The 19,238-nt window shown below is 43.9% G+C and overlaps 1 protein-coding gene across 4 annotated transcripts in view; it reads left to right on the plus strand.

Annotated features, from left to right (window-relative positions):
- LOC311238426 (uncharacterized protein) overlaps window positions 1–12,760 on the plus strand; it is a 41,345-nt gene extending 28,585 nt beyond the window's left edge. For 3 of the 4 annotated variants that reach the window (XM_084326484.1, XM_084326483.1, XM_084326485.1), the window contains 12 exons: window positions 2,223–2,283; window positions 6,572–6,650; window positions 6,737–6,952; window positions 8,013–8,128; window positions 8,230–8,496; window positions 8,615–8,804; window positions 8,960–9,435; window positions 9,639–9,966; window positions 10,064–10,283; window positions 10,644–10,700; window positions 11,051–11,116; window positions 11,205–12,760. In XM_084326484.1, coding sequence (XP_084182610.1) covers window positions 2,223–2,283; window positions 6,572–6,650; window positions 6,737–6,952; window positions 8,013–8,128; window positions 8,230–8,496; window positions 8,615–8,804; window positions 8,960–9,435; window positions 9,639–9,966; window positions 10,064–10,283; window positions 10,644–10,700; window positions 11,051–11,116; window positions 11,205–11,542 — 2,414 coding nt within the window. In that variant the 3' untranslated portion in view covers window positions 11,543–12,760. The remainder of the gene's footprint in view (window positions 1–2,222; window positions 2,284–6,571; window positions 6,651–6,736; window positions 6,953–8,012; window positions 8,129–8,229; window positions 8,497–8,614; window positions 8,805–8,959; window positions 9,436–9,638; window positions 9,967–10,063; window positions 10,284–10,643; window positions 10,701–11,050; window positions 11,117–11,204) is intronic. The other variant, XM_084326486.1, reaches the window with a different exon arrangement.
- The last annotated feature ends 6,478 nt before the right edge of the window (window positions 12,761–19,238 follow it).

The following is a 19,238-nucleotide window of genomic DNA, read 5'->3' on the forward strand; positions in this document are numbered from 1 at the left end:
TAATGTCAATTTAGCAATACAATTTAAAAAGTTATATCCCTGCAAAGAAGGTGAACATCTCCATAGGCTTACAGTGGTGGCAGACTGGCTATATTGATGGATATAACCAATGGCAGGGAATGTGAGACTAAGTGCCTTTAATTTTTATTTAGTTTACACTCAGGATTATTAAAAAGTAGTCATGGATTATGTGGTCATTTTGTAGACAAATGTTTCATCCAATTTACAGAAAACATACTATATTGTGATATATATCGTTATTTCGTTACAGATATATGACATTTCCCATAGCGTGATATAACATAAAAAATACAATACATAATAAATGTATTTATGATCATCATGCAACATAAAACAATTGTAGGAACGGTTTGGGAGAGGGAGGGGTTTTAGGTTGCGTGTTGTGAGTTAAAAAAATTAATAATTCTTAACACTTTGGATGCGACGGGTCCCCGTCTCAAAACATGGTTGAATGCCAGCACCCACTTCAATGATAGCGTTGTGAACGCATAAACTATGTCTTAAATTATGTCTATGTGTCTAATCTGGCCGTCGCTTATCAATGACTTGTTTGCAGTGAACATTGTCGAAAGTTAACGTATTGTTTTTTAATCTGTTCATTTCCGTTTTATACCATTTTGAAAAATCCTCTTTCTTGAAAGTTTCAGGAAAAGATAAAGATTCTGTGATAAACAGCCTTTACTGGAATATTCTGGAATACACAACAAACGTTGTAATTTTTTGGCCTATTTATGAATAGTTTTCAAATAAACGCTAGATTATCGATAGTATATGTGTACTTATGCACGCTAGAGAAGCGAGCTGAAAAATCTATTCTCATTTCCTGATCAGCGCACACACACATATGGCACACGCTGATATCTCTGATTATCCTAAGACTGGTAAAATAGATTCCTTACCTCAGATCAGATGTTCTCCAAAAAGATTATTCCAATTCCTGATTGCCATTCCAAATATCGATCGCGTTTATTGATTCAGCGCTGGGTACTGGAAATATGTATTCCACGCAGTTTTGCGGCTCTGCAATGACTTGGATCTCTTCGGATGGCTTGCCGGAGAAGTAAAATGAGGAAACTGGATGGTTGGCACTCAAAAGTGTTAAAGTTTAAAGCTCAATATATCAAAACGTGGCACTTTACAGTGAACAGGAGGTATATTTGTATTAAAAACAATAGATTGTTTTTCATTTAAATGTCGAACAGCTCAAAAATAAAAATGTCAAATGATATTTCCGTTGCCTTTTTTGAGTTGATCTAAATGTTACTGATGGTGTTAAATGGGCATATAATATCGTCTCATATCGATCGCAGGCACCTGAATCGAATCGTATCATATTGTCGCAGACGTTGTGATATCTGCAAATATTGTATTGTTGTCCAAAGAATCGTATCGTATCATGATGAGACTGGTGATTCCCACCCATAGTGTGATATAAGGTTTGATCCATAAGGTGACACTTAAATCTGTCATAACCTGAGACTAAAGGGGCTTTAGTCCCGGACTAAATTTAAACAGACCTTAACCATAGCCATGATGTAACCACTCCTTCTCCAGAAACTGTTGACTAACTGGTGCTTTAAACAAAGTGGTTTAAGTCTAGAACTGTAGACGACTCTGGACTACACTGTGTTCTTAACCTGTTAAGCCCTATTTTCTGAAAATCGACCTAAAAATACATACCTAAGTAAATGGAAGATTGCTCCACTTCTACAAGGTCCATTTGCATGTTCTTCTAGGGACATCTATGGATCTCATGGAATGTATTCCTAGTGTCAGAAATATTGTGTCTGTTGCTAGGCTTGAGTAAATTGTGATGAAACAAAGGAGAATATAAATTATGATTTTTCTTTGCGTCTTTGACAGTGAATAACACCATGCTAAAAATGACCAGACATGAAAAACTGACACTGAGCTCGTTCAGCACCTATTCTGGGGTCATGCTGAGCATTTAGTCTGTTTCTGTATTTGTTTTTCAGGTATGCTAGAGTAGTGATTTTTTTTCTTCTTTTTTTTACTTTTTATTGGCGACCCAATAAAAACGGGTCCGAGACCCATTTTGGGTCGTGACCCAGAGTTTGGGAAACGCTGGTCTAGAGGACTATGAATGCCAATTTCATGGGCAGTACAATTAATGAATTCATTTGAATCACCTGTGTTGGTCCTCAACATGACTCATCCTTGAATCCTTCCCTCGTTTCAAGGAAGGACACGCTTTTACGTCCACCCACCCTCGTGCTGGAAGATGGAGGAGCAGAAGCAGAGGTACATTTTAGTACATTTATCTGGTGTGCTGTAGGCTACATCATAAGCAGGGCTGAAAATTAACACCTGCCACCGGCAGGTAAAACGTCCATTTGGCGACTAGATTCAGAAGGCTACCTGCCACTCTGGCAGGTAAATGTGTGTACCAGTCACACAAAAACTAATTGTTTGACAGACTAGTGGAGCAAAGCTTTCATTAGGTTATGTAATTGTAACCATATGTATATTTCTCTCCCACCCACCCACCCCCTCCTAATGTACAGTCCCCTCCCCATCATATGTATATACTCTGTCAGCATCTATGGGTAACAGTACTGTATATTTGCATATCGTATATGTCACAAATGTAACGGTACTAAATACCTGTATGTCATGTATGTCCCTATGCCATAAATGTCATGTATGTTGTGTATGTATAAATGTCACTATGAATTGAAAATGGGGGACCCTGATGTAAACAAGACAAACTTCTTTCTCTGGTCTGCATCCCCTTAACAATTGTGTGTATTGAGCTGTACTGTACCCATTCTGCAATCTGTTAAATAAAGTTTTCATTCATTCATTGAACGCATATAATGCTCAAAAATGTTTTGCCTACTAAAACAGATATTTGTGACAAATACAATTTACTGTGATGATGGCGCCGCCCCGACCGGCTGCCTCTCTGTTCGCTCCGTCGAGACTGTGTTTACTTTTGTTAATATTTATAGTTTTTAGAGTTTTGTGCGTACCAACTGTTGGTGCATTTAATGTATATGACCGTCAGTCACTCATAGACATTGGATTACGGGAAACTTACCAACTGGATTACTCGCTGGATCAGCTTTCCGAACCACACCAATGGCCTGAAGAAATTCTCCGGAGACTAGGACCAGACCCTTTGTTCCCAGAGCCCAGGAAAAGACGACGAGGAAAGAGGGCTGGGATCCGAAACAGGCTGAGATCCAGACGCCACCGTACACCACTTCCCAGTATATTGCTAGCCAATGTACAATCAATAGACAATAAACTGGATGACATCCGAGCAAGGATTCAATATCAAAGAGACGTTAGGGACTGCAATGTCCTTTGCTTCACCGAAACATGGCTCACACCGGAGGTTCCAGATCACGCAATTCAACCAGCGGATCACTTCTTTATCCATCGAAAGGATCGGACATCATCAGAGTCCGGTAAACAACGTGGAGGAGGTATTGCCTTCATGTTTAACAAAAATTGGAGTGATCCAACGAACGTGAAGGAATTATCCAACCACTGCTCCCCAGAACTGGAATATATAACCATCAAGTGTCGTCCTTTCTTCCTCCCGAGGGAGTTAACGGCGATCGTCCTGGTCGGAGTGTATATTCCACCGCAAGCCAGCAACAAGGTTGCGCTCTCCAGACTACACGACGAGGTAAATAGAATACAAGTGGCTAACGTTAACGCCGCCATTTTAGTACTGGGAGATTTCAATAGCGCCAATCTGAGAAAGGTATTGCCCGACTTCTATCAGCATGTGACTTGCAACACCAGAGGCGGTAACATCCTAGATCACTGTTACACGCAATTTAAAGGTGGCTACAAGGCTCATTCTGATAGTGGCTTTGGCAAGTCAGATCACGCATCCATTTTCCTTTCACCAAAGTACAGACAGAGAATTAAAAGTACTCCCGTAGTCTCGCGAGAGGTGCAGAAATGGGATCTGACGTCAGAAGAGACGATCCGGTCAGTGTTTCACCACACAGACTGGATTGTGTTCCGCGACACAGATAACATTAATGCCTACACGGAGACAGTGCTGGACTATGTCTGTACTAGGGTGAAAGAAACAATCCCCACTACCAAAATGAAAGTTTACCCAAATCAAAAACCCTGGGTAGACAAATCCGTCCGTGAAGCTCTGAGAGAGCGCACCAAAGCATACAATGACGGCCTAGTGGCAGGCAACATGGATGACCACAAGGTGGCGCGACACAACGTAAGGAGGACAGTGTCAGAGGCCAAACGGCGCTACAGGGATAAAATTGAACTCCAGTTTGAACAAGCTGACTCTAGAGCTATGTGGCAGGGGCTCAAAACGATGACAGACTACAAAGGCGCCTCCCTCAAACTGAACAGTGACATCTCCTTAGCAAACGACCTCAATACCTTCTATGCGAGGTTTGATGCTGGTAATAACAACACCAGCTCACAAGCCTCGGCAATGGGGGGGGGGGGGTCGGCTGCTGATGGAGGCGCAGTGTTCAGGGTAACAGAGCATGAGGTGAGGCGGACCTTTAAAAAAGTGAATATCAGGAAGGCAGCAGGTCCGGACGGCATCCCCGGCCGCGTCCTAAAAGTCTGTGCCGACCAACTGGCCCCAGTATTCACTGACATATTTAACCTGTCCTTAGAACAGGCTGTCATCCCCACCTGCCTGAAGAAGTCCACTATTATCCCTGTACCCAAAAAATCCAAGCCTGCTTGCCTCAACGACTACCGCCCTGTAGCTCTCACCTCCATAGCCATGAAGTGCTTTGAGAAGCTAGTAAAGGGCTACATCTGCTCCTCCCTCCCCATCAACATGGACCCCCTGCAATTTGCATACCGCCCCAACAGGTCCACGGAGGACGCCATATCCCATGTGCTGCACACAGCAGCATCACACCTGGACAAGAGGCAGGGGAACTATGTGAGAATGCTATTCATCGACTACAGCTCGGCATTCAATACCATAGTCCCCTCCATACTCATAGCCAAGCTCAGGGACCTGGGCTTGGGCTATGACCTCTGCCAGTGGGTCTTGGACTTCCTGACTGGCAGACCCCAGGTGGTGAGAGCAGGCAACTGCACCTCCTCATCCATCACCCTCAACATAGGGGCCCCCCAGGGCTGTGTTCTGAGTCCCCTCCTCTACTCCCTGTACACACACGACTGTGTGGCTCAGCGGAGTAGCAATACAATCGTCAAATTTGCTGACGACACAGTGGTGGTGGGCCTGATCTCTGCCAACGACGAGAGGGCCTACCTGGAAGAGGTCAAGGTCCTGGCGGGATGGTGCCAGGAAAACAGCCTCTCCCTGAACGTCAGCAAAACAAAGGAGATGATTGTGGACTTCAGGAGGTCGGGGGTCAAGGACTACAGCCCCCTCAGCATCGACGGGGCACCGGTTGAGAGAGTCAACAGCTTCAAGTACCTCGGAGCCTACATATCCGAGGACTTGACATGGACCACACACATTAACAGTGTGGTGAAGAAGGCACGACAACGCCTCTACTTCCTCAGGCGCCTAAGGAAGTTCCAAGTCAGCCAGAAGATCCTTAAGAACTTCTACTCATGTACAATAGAGAGCATCTTGACCGGCAACATCACCTCCTGGTTTGGGAATAGCACTGCAAAAGACCAAAGCAGACTACAAAGAGTGACACGTTCAGCCGAACGCACAATTGGAGGGGGGCTCCCCACCCTCCAGAACATTTACTACAAGCGTTGCAAGGGCAAGGCTAAGAGAATCATTAAAGACTCCAGTCACCCGAACAACTGCCTCTTCGAACTGCTGCGGTCAGGCAAGCGATACAGGAGTCTCAAGGCGAGCACAGAAAGACTCAGAAGTAGCTTCTATCCCCAGGCCATCAGGCTGCTAAACGAACAATGAATGAACACTACACAACAACAACCACCAAACGCACATAGCACACACATCCACACGCACACACCCACTTTAAACAAACACACTGTAGCACCCACTCCACACACTTTATAGCACACACCCACTTTAAACAAACACACTGTAGCACCCACTCCCCACACTTTATATTTATGGATGAAGGATTGCACTACAACTCGTACACCTTACTGTAAATTGTACCTAAAATTGTACCTCATCCCATTTCTGCTTTGCACTAGATAGTACTGTACATTAGTACACTGCATAGTATTGTGTATTGTATATTATATGGTAACTCAGAACATTGTACATATGTCTATACCGAACACTGTGACCTCATTTTCTTCTTCTAAATTCATGCTATATTATGTTATTATGTTATTTGATACTATCTTGTCTAGCACAGTCTCTGGAGCGTAACAGTAAGAAGCATTTTGTATGAAAGTATTCTGTACTTCTGTATGACAACTATTAAAGAACTTGAACTTGAACTATTATTTGGCCGGTAAAAAATATACTTGGCCGGTGGATTTTTTTCATCTACCAATCCCCCTGGCGGTGTGAGCCAAAAAGTAAATTTTTCACCTCTGATCATAAGATATACAGTATTTGTATACCTAAATAGCTAGCCTGTTGTTTTTGCGTTCATTTGGACTTTAGACTTGGTGGTGGTGGGGTTTGTGAGGACTACCCAGCGAGAGCACAAGACAAGAATATAGAGGACTACCCACAGTTAAAGGTAATCCCTGTCGTGGATTATGATCATTCCTAATCTTTATGTGGGGGTCTTAAATTACCAGTAGGCTAATTGCATGTCTCCTGTAGGGTTGGCTGCCTGACAAGTTTCCGCTTCATGTGTGCAAGTATGAAGAAGAGGTGGCCCCATTAGTAGACCACACTGGTTTCGTGTGTACAGTACACGCGGATGTCCGTACTGTGGAACAGGCCAATGAGTGGGTGGTGTTGGTGAATGAGTCATCTGGCGTGACATGGAGAGTGGAGGTTACCCGACCAAGGGTGGGGAACCGTGTCCTATTCAAGGTAGGGCTGGGCGATATGGCCTTAATATGATATCACGATATTTTCTGACCTTTCGGCGAAAATAAAATACCCATGCATTTAGCATTTTTATATTAGATTTAGATTATTGGATTATTAGATTATATATTGCATATATTTAGCAATGAGATATTATATGATTTAGATATGAAATATGATGAATTGAAAATGGGGGACCCTGATGTAAACAAGACAAAAGTCTTTCTCTGGTCTGCATCCCCTTAACAATTGTATGTATTGAACTGTACTGTACCCATTCTGCAATATGTTAATAAAGTTTTGAATCAATCAATCAATAGCATTTTTACGAAACTACTGTATATTTGTATGTCTCTAAATGTTTTGATGAATTGAAAATGGAGGACCCTTATGTAAAAAAGCCGAAAGTCTTTTTCTGGTCTTCATCCTCCAGTCCACTGTTGTTGTATTGAGCTGTACTGTATTGTACCCAATCTGCAATCTGTTAATAAAGTTCTCGTTCATTCAATCATTCAGCCTGCAACAGAATAATTTTGATTGACAGTCGAGTCTGCCAATTATGACACACCGCTTGCACCCGCCCTGCTGTTCTTAGCACCAATCGGCAAGCGCTATTCGTTTTTTACTTTCCGCTCTGTCCGCCATTGATTTTGACGAGAGCTCAACAACAGCAACAACGTTAGCTCGCCGCGGCCGACGAGTTAGATTACCAGCGCACCGCAGCATGACTAAACGAGGCATAATGATTTTACTGCAACGAATGTTATAATAAAAGCCTTTCCATACATCTGTCTGATTGAAAACTTTATTAACAGACCGCAGAATGGGCACAACTCATCACGGGCTGAGATATGAACGAGTAATGCTTGCTATCTATGTCGTCCTCGGCCGTTGCTATGTTCGGGTAAATACGCTGATGTTATTGAACGTGTAACTATATAACGTTAATGCCACAAAACAAATGCCTTTGTTAGTGATTGGCTAAAGAGCCGCATGCGGCCTCGAGGCCGCAGGTTGCCGACCACTGCTAACCCATACTGCATTCAATCAAAATGTTGTGCAGAAAAGTTACAGGTGCCAGCATAAGGTGAAGGGGCCAAGACAAGGCAAGCAGAAATCCAAAAACACCGGCTGCCAAGCTACCATGGCTGTTACACTAAAAAATAGAGGAATGACCCGGTGAGTTTGAACTGTACAATACTTATAATTCAATTGTTTTTATGGACATAACAGTTGGGGCCTAGTTTTTATTGTTAAGTTGATTTTGATTTGTTTTACAGGAGCAAAGACCCACACATCCCTCATTTTCCATTGCACGTTTGCATTGTGAATAGGCACAATCACAATCTCCATGATGCAGATGCCATTCGCTATAGAGATGTTGGACAAAAGGCCATAGACACATTGATGGGGTTATTTGCGATTGGCCACACGCCTCCTTCTGCTTTGGCTGTGCTAAAGCACGATATCATAATCGAACAAGGAGACTCATACGTCTATGCTGCAGCCAACAGAGAGATCTGCCCAGACATGCCCTATGTGCAAAAGTAAATGTTTAATTATAAACTACAGTACTGCCAAAATATTCATAACCATGTAGATGTTCATTTAATTGGAATTTTATGCAGTTACAATTCCACCAACTAAATTCGTGTTCTATGACAGATTATTCGCAAAGGTGTACAAGGACCAATCTGGCACCCAGAGTGGCCCGAGTATGGTGGAGGCCCTCGGTCAACAGGTGGAAACCTACAACGCCAAGTGCCAGGACAGCTGTGCCGTAATGGGAACCTCTTCTCAGGGAGCCCCATTAATTGCGGTGTGCTCTCCCCTGATGAAACGAGTGCACCACCAGGTATTTTGGCTATTTGTATCTGTATACTGTGATTTTGTCATGGTGTTCCATTCACAGTGGTGCTGAGGTGGCAACTAAGTAACACACTAACTAACACTAACTATGCCTGCCTCTGTGTCTGTCTGTCTGTCCGTCTGTGTTTGTTGGTCTGTCAGCTGAAGCACAGTGGCGAACTCTGCTTCATAGACTCTTCAGGAAACATGGATAGGGAGAACATGAGTGTTTTTTTGTTGCTGACCCACAGCCCTGCCGGAGGTCTACCATTGGGGATCTTCTTCTGCCAGTCTGAGGACGAGGAGACTATTTTTGAAGGGTTACAGCTGCTGAAGAATTTGATTGGAGAGAGGGCCTTTGCTGCCAGGGGAGCAGCAGGGCCACAGGTCTTCATCACGGATGACTGCAAGGCAGAGAGGGGAGCCTTAGGGAGGGCATTCCCACTAGCCACTCCTCTCCTGTGCTCCTTCCATCTGCTACAAGCAGTATGGAGATGGCTGTGGAGCAAGGAGAGTCTGGTGGCGTGCCGAGACAGACCAACTCTGTTCACTCTGGTTAAAGAGATGCTCTACTCCAAGGAGATGGCAGAGGTGGACAGGCTGTACTTGGAGGCGAGAGAGCACCCTGTTGCAGTGAGGTTAGTGCTTAGACAAGTTTGCTTATGTTTAGCTGTACACAGACATTCCCACAATCACACAGCAGTCTTGCAAATTCGGTGCAAGAAAGTCAGGAGGCTTGTGTTTGCATACTTCATGTGTGTCGACCTCTTCATGAGCCTGCTGTCATTACATCCATGTATGTGCATTTTCTGTGTTTGTTTCCTTATTTGATCAATTGCAGGTATGAAAAGTACCTGCGGTACATTGAGCGCCTGTACAGTCGCAGGGAGTGTTGGGCACTCAGTTACCGGGGCAGCCGCGATCTCCTCACCTGTGGAAATAACACCAACAATTTAGCTGAAGCAGCGATGCGGGTGGTCCTCAAGGACAAGATCCTCCAGAGGACGAAAGCCTTCAATCCAGGCCAACTGTTTGACCTCCTGACCTCGAGGCTGGATGTCTACTATGAGGCCCGCATTGTGGATGTTGCCCTCGGACGCTGGGAGGCGTACCAGAAGAGGAGATTCCTTCCCCAGGATTGCAACCACACTGCATCTCAGATTCAACAGGTACTATATCAAATGCATACTTTTAGAGATTACTGCAGTAACCAGTGCAGATTTAGCCATTCTGTAATGTCCCTTGTATGACTTATGATTTGTATAGCTTGAGGACAACACGTATGAGGTGAAGGGGTCGGTGAAGGCCCAGGGGACATACATCGTGGACATGGAGATGGAGCTGTGCTCATGCCCGGCAGGACAAACTGGGGCCCCATGTAAACACCTGGCAGCAGTGGTCAAGTTTTACAGTGTGGATATGTCCAGCACTTTCCTCCCCACAAGTCTGGAGATGAGAGCAGAAATGCTCAAATTAACATCAGGAGGTAAAGCTAATACCTTTCTTTTCACAATAAACCGTAATAGACCTTTCCTACACTGAACGCAAGTCCCGCCCCCCATTGTTACTGTTGCTATGTCCCACAATTAGAGACGGGGGAGAATCTCCCATCTGACCAGATCTGCCCTTAGTTCCTTGATTAACTTTCCATAATTGGCGTCATATAATTGTTGTGGTGGGAGTGATTACAATGCTTAGATATCGGAATCCAGCTTTGGACCATTTGAACTAGTATCTCCCATCTGCATGCCAGTCATTCCAGGGTAAGTAATACCACCCTCGCGCGGGCACGCACACACACACACACACCATAAGATGTGAGATGCGGATGTCTTTGTGTCAACAGAAGCCACCCCTGGACCAAGCAGTACGCCCATCCCCATGGAACAGCTGCAAGAAACCGGTTAGTTATGAACTGTCTGTTTGTGTCACTTTCTCTCTCACACACACACACACACACACACATACACACACACACACACACACACACACACACACACACACACACTAGTTTAACTATGTAGGATTCCCTACTCCAGCCACAAGTGTTAAATAGGATATAATAATATGAAGGATGTACATCCTTGATGTTGTTCAAACCCTGTGACTACCATACAGACAGACCATTCTAGTTCTCCTTGGTTCAGCAGAGAGCAATGTGCATAATGGTAATTATTACCTATACTATACTGCATGTACAATACCAGCATACACATTCAAAATAAACCTATTCCCTTATTGTCACACATTCAGATGATGACGACTCTGATCTCGCGGATCAGAGTCTCCTTGGTTCAGCAGAGAGCAATGTGCATAATGGTAATTATTACCTATACTATACTGCATGTACAATACCAGCATACACATTCAAAATAAACCTATTCCCTTCTTATTGTCACACATTCAGATGATGACGACTCTGATCTCGCAGAGGTGATCTCAGATATGAGGCGACGCAGCGGGGACCCCCTCTTCACTGCTGGACTCAAGGCCATGTCAAAACAGTATCTGCTGCTGAAGAGAAACCCTTCCGCAATGTTGTCAGCCTTCCACACATTCGGCAAGTCCGGGAGCCTGTCGACGACGAGGGCTGCCACATTACGGCCGGCTGCAAGGCCCGATCATTGGCTGCCAGCCAACTGCAGTGGCGCGCAGGAAGTTGCCAGCCGGCTCAACGAGGCGAGTTCAAGTTGGGCGACCTGCGAAGCAACACAACCTGAGCTTGTCGGTGGCTTTGAACACTAGTGGGACGAAAAAAACATTGAAGCTCATAGTGTAACGGTCTGTATCGGACAAAGTCTGCCACAACCAACAGTCATCAGTCGTTAACACATTGACTGCCACGCTTCTATCCATCAATGTATGCTCACTGCCACCAGTCTAAACCTATGGAGATGTTCACCTTCTTTGCAGGGCTATAACTTTTTCAATTGTATTGCTAAATTGACATTACTATGGCCCATTCAACATCGATTATCTATCGTTCAGGATGTAGGAACGTTATACTTTTTCATTCATAGATTCTTCCAAAAATAGCTTCTAGAATATTTTTCTGCAGTAATTCATAGAACGTGAGTTATAGGCATAAACGCATATATAGATTATCAACTGCCGTTTATTGCCGATACACGCTATATTAAAAAAATCAACGGTACATGATCATATACGTTATGATTCATCATGCGCGGATGAAGGGGTTGTTTATAATTCCGTGATCGTCAGTAAATGCTTTATGTAGTATGGGTGATATATTGATCAGAGCGGTTTGCATTGAAAAGAATAAACAATCAAGCTGAAAGTAACGTTACTGTCCTCTTACCGTTCGCCGATGAGACTGGAGGAAAAAGATCCCACTTATTTGACGTCGATCGACTAGATCCATTTCCGGTTTGTATGGCGCAATAAACGCCCAAATCATATCGATTATTGAGTTATGGCAGCGATCCATTGCACGCCAGTGTGTGTCTATAGTCCCGCAATGATATGTGACTGCCGGACGGATTTCCCAGATGCACCGAGATCACCAGATCCACTTCCGGTTGTAACTCGCCCGATCATCCACCAGGCGGAGGTATTGAGGCGTTGCACTGTTGTGCAGAGTCCCACTGTAGAGGCAGAGGCTGGGTGGCGGAATTATGAATGCCATGGCGAAAAAATGAAATATGAACTCAATAATGTCGTACAGCGTGGTCTGGCAGAATTAGCATGGCCAGCAAACACGTCGTAAGCCTTTTTTTGGCGGTCAATGTGTTAATTGACTTAAAAATTTTTTAATTATTAAACCTCTATTTTTCATGGGGCACGTATAATCCACAGGGCACATTTACGCACACTGTGACATAGCATAACACAACAAACAAATCACACCGCAAGCAGGGCACAGACACCAGAAATACATGTCGGCATACACTTCTAATAGGCTGGGTGCATGACTAGGGACAAGAACCCAATATTGTCATTGTATGTGTGTAGACCTAATGTTTTTTTAAATAAATGCCCAGTCACGTGCTTTGTCGCCACCTGTCAATCTGTTCTGTTATTAGCCTACACCAAGGTCCTTGATGGAAATAAGTTGATATAGACTTTATTCTGTCAACCTTGACAATGTGCTATTGATGTAGACTAATCAAAGTATTTTAAAATGCTTTATGTCTAATAAACTAGACTAAATATAGCCTATAGAACAGATTTTTACAGCCTAATCTAGAGCGGATTTTTTTACACATTGGTTCAAACATGATCATGGAAGGTGACAACCCTAACATGTCTTGTTGTGTCACAACAGAATGAGTAGGTGAGTGTTAGGCCTACAGAAAGTGTAATCTATTGATTGACTTGCATGACCTAGTCAATTCGGTAGAAGAGTCTGGTGGGCGAGATTATGCATGACTAGCCTGTGATCTAAAAACTCCTGCCTGTGGCTGAATAATGAAGCCCAAAGTCGCGTCACGCGCAAGAGCATATTACCTACTTATGGCATGCTCAATATTAAAACTCCCAACATAAACAGAGCAGAGATAAGCAATAATGAAGTCGTGTTTTGAACAGAGCAGAGATAAGCAATAATGAAGTCGTGTTTGCAGAGATGAGCAATAATGAAGTTGTGTTTTGAACATTTATGTTGTGTTGATGGAATCACGTTAACACTTTCAGTGCCCACCACGTGATAACACGTGTTATCAGCCCAATGCCTGAATGCCCACCACGACAATTATCGTTTAATTTTTTTATTAGCGATCTGAATTCATATTTCATCAACCGAGTCTCCCGTTGGTAAACCAGCCCCATCAGGAGCTCAGATGTGAAAAAAGCGCCCCCTATCGTCTCCCAGATGGTAATGCACTCTTTTGGAATGGACTCAATAAAAATGGATGAGAAAAGAAAAATCCGGAATCCACATTTTACTTCTCAGGCATGTAACCCGAGCCGATCGGATTCATTGTGTAACCCTCAGAACAGCGTGGAATACATGTGTACAATATGTAGCGTTGGATCAATAAAAGCGATAGATTTTTGGAATGGCGATCAGGAATTGGAATGATCTTTTTGGAGAACATCTGATCTGAGGTAAGGAATCTATTTTACAAGTCTTGGGATAATCAGAGTTATCTGTGCGCGATCGCTTTGAGGAAATCAGAGAATCGATTTTTCAGATCGCCTATATAGCGTGCATACGTACACATATACTATCGATAATCTAGCGTTTATTTGAAAACGATTCATAAATAGGCCGAAACATGACAACGTTTTTGTGTATTCTAGAATATTCCAGAAAAGGGCGATTATCATGGAATATTTATATTTTCCTTGAAAACGAGGGCTTTTCAAAATGCTATAAAACGGAAATGAACCGATAAAAAAACAATCCGCTTCGACAATGTTGACTGGAAAACGAGTCATTGATAAGAGATGGGCAGATTAGACACATAGCCATAATTTAAAACATAGATTAGGCGTTATTGAAGTGCCAGCCACGACAGCCAGTTATTGAAGTGGATGGTGGGCATTCAAGCACAAAATCGTGCGCCCCCTGCTGGCACTGAAAGTGTTAATATAGAGAGATGAAAACAATCCAATACGTTATTTCGATTGATATGAATAGCTAGTTACGTTAATATAGAGAGATGAAAACAATACGTTATTTATAGGGGTGGGAATCACCAGTTTCATCACGATACGATATCGATTCTTTGGACAACGATACGATATTTGCCGATATCACAAAGTCTGCCACGATACGATATGATTCGATTCAGGTGCCTGCGATCGATATGAGGCGATATTATGTGCCCATTTAACACAATCAGTCATATTTAGATCAACTAAAAAAAGGCTATGGAAATATCAATTGACGTTTTTATTTTTGAGCTCTTCCAGACATTTAAACTAAAAACTATCTATTGTTTTTAATACAAATAGACCTCCTGTTCAGTGTAAAGTGCCACGTTTTTATATATTGAGCTTTAAACTTTTAAGTAAAATGTTTTGGAACTCACAACACGCAAGCTAAAACCCCTTCCTCTCCCAAACCGTTCCTACAATTGTTTTATGTTGCATGATGATCATGAATACATTCATTATGTATTCATGTTTAAATATCAACATTATCTGTCCATCCTCAGTAAATAATATCAATATAATAATACTCCTGACTTCATCTGGTATTTTCAAACGCGCACACACACACAGACAGAATGCCCCCGCCCGCCCCTCCTCCTTCCCCTCTCTCTCCGTTTCTCTCTCTTAGCTTAGTTAGCTTAAGCAGCTAATGTAACGTTAATTTAGGTCTGCCCACGCGACGTGGGCATAAAAGAATGGCGACGATGCAAAGCATGTTAGATGTATTTGACCTGTTGCGGGGGGAAAACTGCACAGACTAATATCGGCTCGCAAAATAGAGGCTCCCTAGCGCTGCTCTGCTACACGGAGTTTCACAATATTGGCCGCGGGGCGGATATGACGTCGCTGGATTTTCAAAATAAGAGTATCGCAATATGAATCGATCTTTTTACGTTGCATCGATCCTATTTGATTATTGATAATAGATCGATATATCGATCTGGATCGATGTATCGTCCCACCCCTAGTTATTTATATTGATGTGATGTTGATTGATATGAATAGCTAGTTACGATTTAATATAGAGAGATGAAAACAATACGTTATTTATATTGATGTGATGTCCGACTTGGGCTGTGGAACTGAACGACTTGGGCTGTGGAACTGAAAGCTAGGCGCGATTGTTAGGAGTAACGCGATTGGGCGCTGAGAGAAACGTCAGTGGCCAATCAGGCCGCGCAAACCGAACACGGAAGTGCAACCCCCTTAGGGAAAGTATTCACGGCCCCAGGACCACCGCTCCGGTACGCCGCTCACCTGGACGCGCCGTGCGGCTGAATACTTTACCCAAGGCAGTTGTCCTTCCGCGTTCGGTTTGCGCACCCTGATTGGCCTCTCAGCGCCCAATCGTGTTAGCCCTACTATCGCCGCACGGAGGAATACTATCCTCAAGTTAACCTAATTTATACAAATGGAAGTATTGATTTCGCCGTAACGAATCATTAAAAAAATATACCGTTAATGGGAATATGTTGTTTCTTTACACATATGTTGGATTATGTAATTGGTTTGTCATGACAAACCAATAAAAAATCGTGAATTAACCGGTGGTTATCCTATTATATTAACATAGCTACAACAACACACAGTAACGTTAACTTTAGGTTAGTTTTAACGTTAGCTAGCAGCAGGGATGGGCGCCTTTGTGCAAATGCAGGCAGCTACAGGCACTCGAGGTGGAAGAGCTGCTGAATTTAATCGGCAGGAGAGAGAGAGCCGTCAAAGCCGGATATGTCCCTGTGGCTGTGGTGTGGTTGTAGGCACGAAAATGCAGCTCGAACTACCTGTTATATTAAATTAATTGATTGCTGTTTAACTTGTCCATGTCCAGTCCTTTTGATTAGCCCCACCGTTCATTGTAAACAATGATGCATGTAATTATATTAACGTTACTGTGTGTTGTTGTAGCTATGTTAATATAATAGGATAACCACCGGTTAATTGGCGTTTATTTTTTTGAGGGGGCAGCGGTGGCCTAATGGATAGAGAAGCAGGTTTGTGACCGGAAGGTCGCCGGTTCGATCCCCGGGACCGGCAGGAAAAATCTGCCGCTGAAGTGCCCTTGAGCAAGGCACTTAACCCCCAACTGCTCCAGTGGAGTTGCTCAGTGGCCAATGGTGTCAGACTGTGGTTGTACTGGGCAGCTCCCAGGTATGAATGGAACTGTATGAATGTGAAGCAGGGCGTAGCTGAAAAAGAGCATCTGTGCTCAGCGAACCTACCCTGGGTAAATAAAGGTTAAACAAAATATTCCAGTTAACGGTATATTTTTTTAATGATTCGTTACGGCGAAATCAATACTTCCATTTGTATACCTAAATTAGGTTAACTTGAGGATAGTATTACTCCGTAGGGCTAACGCGATTGGGCGCTGAGAGGCCAATCAGGGCGCGCAAACCGAACGCGGAAGGACAACTGCCTTGGGTAAAGTATTCACGCGCCCCGTGCGGCACATGGAACGCACCATTCCTCTTCTGAAAAACATTCTTGTACCTGTCGCACATTCCTAACTTGTAAACCTGTCTGCTTGGGAGGTCACAATTAAAACCAACCTAAACCGCTCCATTCTCTCTCCTCCTGTGTTCTGCAATTGGGCTCCGCCAACCCCTATCCTAACACCATATAGGCCTTACCTTCACTCGGATGTACCCCAAAAAGAATATTCCAATTATCTGATCGCGAGTCCCAGTATTGGTGTCGATCGTGTCGCCAATATAATCCGCCACGCATCATGGACCGGGAGCAATTCACGCTTCTCAATCCGATCGGGACAACCGGTCCCCTTGCCCCAGACCCGGCGCCATGGGCGGCTTTAGGGGGCCTGGCCCGCCCACTGAGTCAGCTGTGCCCGCCCTGGCGAAATGACTAACCTCGTTCCCAGTTTTATCTCCTCCGTGAGATAAGTAAGGGATAATGTATAGCTACGAGGTCATTGTCGCAAAATAATTGACCGACACAGAGTTTAAAATACCGAGGCGCCTCGCCGAGGTGTTTTAAACGTCAGTGAAGGTCAATTATTTTGCGACAATGATCGAGTATAGCTATACATTATCCCGCTTATTACATGGCTAGCTTACTAACAATATACCTAATTCATTTTACATCGTCAAGACGAGATCAAATGCAGACGCAGTTCTGTTCTGGCTCCACTGTCATCGTCACACACACTCCGCTGTCAGTGCAGCCAGCAGGTGTGTCTGATTGGCTGCACTGATGCAGTGTCAGTGGCCTTGATTGCGAACACCTGCGCACAGCGGTCATTATTGTTCCACAGAGGTCCGTTATCGAGTAATATTGGACCTTTGACGAGCGCTATTGACCAATCACAAGCAAGCATTTCGGCGAATGTGAAAACGCCATGTAATAAAGCCTGGTAAAGAACTCTGTATGGGGCTGCGGCAGCGTCTATGCCTTCTACAACGCTGTTCGGTTTCCGGGTTCCTCTGATTGGCCACTAAGCCCACGTGACCCTACGCTAGCACGCCCCCCATATCGCCGCCAGTTTGTGCGACAAGCCCCTTCAATGACAGAGCTCCCATATTTGCGAATGCATAAACTATATCTTAAAGTATGTGTCTAATATGGCTGTAGCTTATCAATGATTTGTTTTGTTTACATCAGGGTGAACGCTGTTGCATTCGCAAATATGAGAGCCAGCAATACGCAGCTATGTTGTTTCTTTACACATATGTTGGATTATGTAATTGGTTTTTCATGACAAACAAATAAAAAATCTGACTTGTTTTGTTTACATCAGGGTGAACGCTGTTGCATTCGCAAATATGAGAGCCAGCAATACGCAGCTATGTTGTTTCTTTACACATATGTTGGATTATGTAATTGGTTTGTCATGACAAACCAATAAAAAATCGGACTTGTTTTGTTTACATCAGGGTGAACGCTGTTGCATTCGCAAATATGAGAGCCAGCAATACGCAGCTATGTTGTTTCTTTACACATATGTTGGATTATGTAATTGGTTTGTCATGACAAACCAATAAAAAATCGGACTTGTTTTGTTTACATCAGGGTGAACGCTGTTGCATTCGCAAATATGAGAGCCAGCAATACGCAGCTATGTTGTTTCTTTACACATACGTTGGATTATGTAATTGGTTTGTCATGATTGGTTTGTCATCATGACAAACCAATAAAAAAATCGCTACTTTACATCAGGGTGAACGCTGTTACGCTGCCACCACCCTTGCGAATGTCATTGAAGGGGCTTGTCGCGCGAACTTGTGGCGATAAGGGGAGCGTGCTAGGGTAGGGTCACGTGGGCTTAGTGGCCAATCAGAGGAACCCGGAAACCGAACAGTGTTGTAGAAGGCATAGACGCGCTGCGGCACTGCAGATATACCCTACTCAAAGAACTACCAAATGACCCGCCCTACTCTGCCTGTGATTGGCTTACACTGATTCCTAGTTTCCTACTACCCAGTCGGAGCTCTGCTACTACCTAGCCAATGTAACGTACTAGCCAATCACAGGCAGAGTAGTGTGTACTGTACTCATACCGGCGTCGCCATCTTTGAAAAGGTAGCGTAGCTAAATATAATGGATAATTATGGACATCAGACTTTTTTTTTTTTTTTTTAAGTACGACAGCTGGGTCGGAGAATCGTGAGAAAACGGGCAGCGTGGGAGGATGTGCCAGTTCGGGCCACAGCAGCACTGTCACTGATCTGATCATCTGAATAATAACACGACTACAAGCAGTGCCACTCCCCCTAGTAGCGTGGGCTCTGATGTCAACAACAACACTGCTAGCATTCATGCTAGGAGCAGCTACGGGCCATTGCAGGCTACTACAGCGTCAAGA

The sequence above is a fragment of the Notolepis coatsorum genome (genome assembly GCF_963971535.1).
Source record: "Notolepis coatsorum genome assembly, chromosome: 12".
NCBI lineage: Eukaryota > Metazoa > Chordata > Actinopteri > Aulopiformes > Paralepididae > Notolepis > Notolepis coatsorum.